General features: G+C 48.3%; 1 protein-coding gene across 1 annotated transcript in view; it reads right to left on the bottom strand.

The window, feature by feature from the left end:
• The window catches only part of ELL (elongation factor RNA polymerase II), a gene marked incomplete at its 5' end in the record, with an annotated part of 61,560 nt that extends 56,107 nt beyond the window's left edge, over positions 1 to 5,453 (bottom strand). Inside the window, one exon of the mRNA XM_014938171.1 lies at positions 5,382 to 5,453. Coding sequence (XP_014793657.1) covers positions 5,382 to 5,453 — 72 coding nt within the window. The remainder of the gene's footprint in view (positions 1 to 5,381) is intronic.
• Between the last annotated feature and the right edge of the window lie 2 nt (positions 5,454 to 5,455).

Below are 5,455 nucleotides of genomic sequence, written 5' to 3'. Positions count from 1 at the left end.
GGGCAAACGCAGAAGCCGCTGGAGGCAGGACCCAGGTGAGAGGTCCCTGTGTCTCTGAAGAGACCCCTCTGCACATTGGGTTCGATCAGATATGCTCCAAACAGAAATAAAAAATAAAATTATAACACTTTTCCTTTCTCCCTTCGCTGCTGTTTAAGTGGAATAAGAAACCAACCATAGAATATGTTGCAAAAGAGCGAGGGTTTGGTCTTGCTGGGTAAAGAATACAATGGCCAGGAGCCATTGATAGGAGCACCAAAACACCCCACTTGCCTACCTTAAAAAAATAATAACAACCACCCAGTCTCATAAAAACCTAAAGGGTTAATCTCCATGCTTGCTTCTCCCAGTACTGCTAGAGAGCAAAAAGTTATTAATGCCCCAATTCAACTTCTCCGATTAATGGTGTCGTATGATTTACTGATAAAAAGCAGATCACGTTTTTGGTTTAAAAAAAAAAAAAAAAGCCCTGTGGGTCACAAGGATTCTGTCACAAACTTTCTATTTTTCCTTGGCGTGTCACCAATTAGACCTACTTCTGTAGTCCAGAGAGCAAAAAGTTATTAATGCCCCAATTCAACTTCTCCGATTAATGGTGTCGTATGATTTGCTGATAAAAAGCAGATCACGTTTTTGGTTTAAAAAAAAAAAAAAAAGCCCTGTGGGTCACAAGGATTCTGTCACAAACTTTCTATTTTTCCTTGGCGTGTCACCAATTAGACCTACTTCTGTAGTCTGCTCCCACCAGTATAAAAAAAAAAAAAGCATAATGGGTTTATAATTTGCCACCGAATCCCATAGCAACTGTACGTCACTTTAGATGTAAATTACAGACAATTCTTTCCCATGCAATTTGAAAACTATAGAGATGAATCTATAATTTGAGCAGATCCAAATGGTATACGGTTGAGAGAAAAAAAAAAGCTACCCTAAATAATTGAAAGGAAACTGCCAGGGGCCAAAAAACCCCTGTTCCTCGTTCCTCGTGCCCGACATTAAGCATCTTTGTCCCCTTCCTTCGACTGGGAGGTGCCACATTGGGGTCAAAGTGAAGAAGCTTCAGGAGGAGCTGAGCAGTTCTGCGTATCCTGTCCCATTTCTGCTGATTGTGAGGAGGAGATGTACGTGTACCACGAGCTTCCTCTCCAGCCAGGCTCCTCTGATTCATTTAGTCATGTCACCGACTCATGTTCCCGATGTCGTAAGAGCTTCAATTTTGACGGGCTCCAGCATCAGTGAATTAACAGGGCAGGAAAAAACAGGTTACAGGAAAGGAGGAATGATGCAAAAAGCTTTAGGATAATTCAATGAGTTTTGATTCGAAAGCCGGATTTGTTCTTCTCCTCCTGACACCTGCAAGCAGCTTTCAATTCCCGAGTCAGCATGAATACGCATTACCCTAAAGACCCTGTAATGACAGCAGGAGCCTTCATTTTGTATTTCGTGCTTTAAACGCAGCAAGATGAAGGCACCTCTAACAACCTGCTCTAAAAAAGCAGAGTCTGGAAAAGTTCTTTCGACGAAGGGTGGGTTTAACCCCAAATCTTTGGGAAATAACTTGTGTCCCGGGGAAGGCGACTTGGGAAACCCCCATCCGTGGCCGGCAGAGCCCGGGGGCAACGTGCTTTGGTTATCTCAGCTTAGCCCCCAATAAATATTTGTGCACCTGCCAAAGTTCACCAGTGGATCAACCGGTGGCTTCAGTTCAAAAATATTCCACGTAACAGGGTCAGAGGGGGCCGAGGGGAGCAGGAGACACCCCTTGGAGCATCCAGCATCAGGCACCCACCCAAGCAGGGATGCTCTGACCACCTTCTTGGCGTCCTCCTAAAACCAGGAGGCTCCTCTGCATCCCTGGAGGGGTTCAAGGGCAGGTTGGAGGGGGCTTGGAGCAACCTGGGTTGGTGGGAGGTGTCCCTGCCCAGGGCAGGGGGTGGGACCCGATGGGTTTTAAGGTCCCTTCCAACCCGAACCATTCGATGACTCCACACAAGCCCAGTGGAGCCTGGTCCCCATCACCTAAGGTTGGGCCAACACAAAAGCTACAAACAATAAGAGAAAGGTGAGCAACCACAGCCACGCCGCTCGTTATCAGGCGGCCATCCGTCACGTAGGCTCACCAGCACCGCTCCTCAAGCCACGAGGAGAGTTTTTAAATACATGAAATTCGGGAAATTCCCAGGTGAGGAGCTCCAGGAAGAGCCCTCGCACTGTTTACGCGCCATCGGCACCTACACCAGTGGCACGAGGAGATGGCCCTCCTGCCAAGTGACACCCGGGTCTGCCACGAGGCATTTGACATCCTGCATTGAGGCTTCCACCTGCCCAGAAACCCCCTGTGATGTTGCTATTAAAAAAAATAAAATGGGTGTGAAAAGCAAAGGATGGTGACATATGCAGGTGTATTAGGTGAGGATGATGCCCATCAAATGTGGAGGAGAGGGCCCAGGATAGAGGATGAGAGAGGAAAACAAGGCAGGGGGATGAGGAGGTCCCTTGTATCTCCACTAGGCACAAGAAAGCTGGAGGCAAACCAGAAGAAATGGGGAAAAGTCATGATCTGCTTTTCTTTGAGGGGTGGGAAGGCGTAAACAGAGCCCGTACACACCCCCAGAGGCAAGGCAGAAACCAGCAAAATACAGAATTTGGCTGCTTGGAGAACCAAGAGCTGTTTTGGGCTAATGCACCCGAGAGGCTCCGTTTCATTGGTGGACAGATTGACCTGGGACACCCCGCAGTTGGTGCTCAGGGCTTCACAACGGTGTGGAAGCAGCTTTGGGGACAGGGACTTTCACAAGGAGCACACGAGCAACATCTTGAAGTGTCCCCTACGAAGCCAGTGTTCATTATTAAGACTCCTTTTTCTTTCAGGTGAGAGGAAACCACTTGCTACAGGAGAAAGAAACCCTTGTAAGGGCCATGAGAGCCAACAGCCCCATGACCTGGACCTCTCCAGGAGCAGCTCCACGTTCTCCATACACGGTACAGAAACAACTTGTCGAAACACAAAGTTGGGCATCACTATCTGGCCATTTTCTTCACCAGGACACGGACAATTGAGCTGAGACCCAAGCGAGAGGGAGTCAAGAAGACAAAATACCTCTTTCTCCCTAGTCCTGCTGCCTGATCCACACATGGTGCAGCTCCACACCAAGAAGGCAACTGCTCTGGCACAAGGGACACTAAAAGCACATGGCAGCTCGCCCGGCCGGGTGATCGTTTTTGGATTATGTAATCCCAATACATTATTATTAGACCAAGAACACACTCAAGCAAGCGGCCGAAGACATTACCCTGCCTGTTCTGGCAGAGAGAAACAGAGTCCTGTCGCAGAAATGGCACCGCCGTGCGATCCCCCCGGCGCATAAAACAGGTCAGACTCGCACACACGTCGGACTCCAGGTAACACAAACAAGAGTATTGGATTCCAGGCCATTATACCTATTACACAACCCCGGCCCTCGCTTTATACCACATTTAAAAACCAAACCGAGCTGAAGGGAGCCTGAGCGAATTTTTTCCATTTACCTACTGCCCAGCAAAAATTAAATCAGAGCCCCAGACTGGACAAACACAGGCTCCAAAGGTGTGTTAGAAAGTCCCTTCTTGGCCTGGCCGTGGCCGAGCGTTTCAGAGGAAGCAGCGACGTTCAACGCGCCGGAGAAACTGTTTATAGAACAAATGCAGAATGAGCATATGTGTTTAATAGCCCACTAATTGTTGCGTTATTCACTGTACAAACAAGCGAGCTCTTCTGCCCTTATCCCTTCCTGCCCATTTAATCACCAGTAGCCTTTGACTATTTCTCTTTTGGGTGGCGGTGAAGGAAGCAAAGTTCATTAGTGGCCGGTGGCCACCAAACAATCCAGAGACCAGACTTCATTTAGAAAATAAACACCACTATTCATGTGTGACACGGACTCGGAATAGCTTCCCAAAATATTTAACGCAGCTGCCTGTAGTCTTCCTACTCTCCCTCCCCCAAAAAGAAAAGCCTTTCCTAATATATAGGAAAGCATTTCTTTGGATTTTCTTTTCTTTTCTTTTTTTCCAGGGAAAATATACCTAATAACTCATTCTATCCAAGGCACTTATTGCTACTGACTTCTCATAATGCTGATAAACACTCATTAAAATATAAGTTGATAAACCCTGGTACAGTAATTACCTTCGTCCTCATCCAGAGATTGCCCAATTCAGTGATGTGATGTAACCAACACCCTAAATTAAAAATAGTGTTGTGACAACATATGGTTTATCCTACAGAAGCTGGCGGGCAGGACGCTCCTAATGACAAACGGGTTGGGTTCCCAGTTCCCCCAGCTCCCCCAGCGAGGAGAGGGGACCCACAGGCTCTGGGCAGGATCAGGGGTGGAAAAATAAATAAATTTTAAAAAAATAATAAGAAAAAGGAATTACGATAAAAAGGACAGCTTTTAATCCCTCTCCGGTCCATCCTAACGACAGATGCCGAGGAACTGCCATTATTCTTTATTTACGTGACTAATGAGCTCTCTGGATGCATTTCAAGGAAACAGCTCGGAAAAGACAACCAGCCTGGCAAACCCCACGCTCTGCTGCCTGCTGTGAGTCACCGTGATTACCGTCAGCAGAGCCCCGCCGTAGCCCCTTTTGTCTAATCTTTCCTATGGTCTTGTGATGATCATTTTCTGTGCTTCACAGCTTTTATTGCTGCAGCCTTATTAGCCCTTTTTTTCAGTGGCGTAAAGGATTCTTCGTCTCATAAGAAAGCACATGACCTGAGAGGGTGTCCAAAGCTGTTCCTGCGAGAAGTGGGAATGAAAGCCAGGCTCTAATATAACAGCTTTAATTTCCATCCATTAATTACAGACACAAACAACATTACAGTCACCGCTTTACAGTTTGCAAACTTGAATGTGAAGCAGACCGAGCGTGTCGCTTCCCTTTATCCTGTGCTCACCCTGTCCCATTACTGTTTCCCTGCAGAAATACCTCATCGAGCTGGCGTACGGCACAGCCCGGGAGTTTGTGCTGGAGGGGAAGCACCAGGAAGCCCTCCCCGCGGCCCTGCACGCGCTGCGCTTCAGCACCGAGGTGCACGGCTCCCATTCCCTGCAACTGGTGCCCGCTTATCTCCTCTTGGCCGAGGCCTCCACTGGTGAGTATTGTCTAAATAGAAACGCTGGCAGGGGCAAGACCTCCCCTGGGTCAGGTTTCTGGTTTCCTTTTACCACCAGGGAAGGACCAGCTCTGCCTTTCAGCGTTGTGCTGCCTCTCTGCCCTGCCCTCAAGGGCATTTCAGAGAGGTTTGAGAAGTCACACACACACACACACACACACACACACACACTCCCCCCCCACCACACACACACCCCATTCCTCCTCCTCCTCCCCCTTACCTTACAGGCCTGGTAGCTCTCGAAAGCGCGTAGGGCGCTCTCCGTGAGCTTGACGTGGAAGACGGAGACGCGGG

The sequence above is a fragment of the Calidris pugnax genome, unplaced genomic scaffold (genome assembly GCF_001431845.1).
Source record: "Calidris pugnax isolate Ruff unplaced genomic scaffold, ASM143184v1 scaffold46, whole genome shotgun sequence".
Taxonomy (NCBI): Eukaryota; Metazoa; Chordata; class Aves; order Charadriiformes; family Scolopacidae; genus Calidris; species Calidris pugnax.
This window is presented reverse-complemented; position numbering and strand designations above follow the sequence as displayed.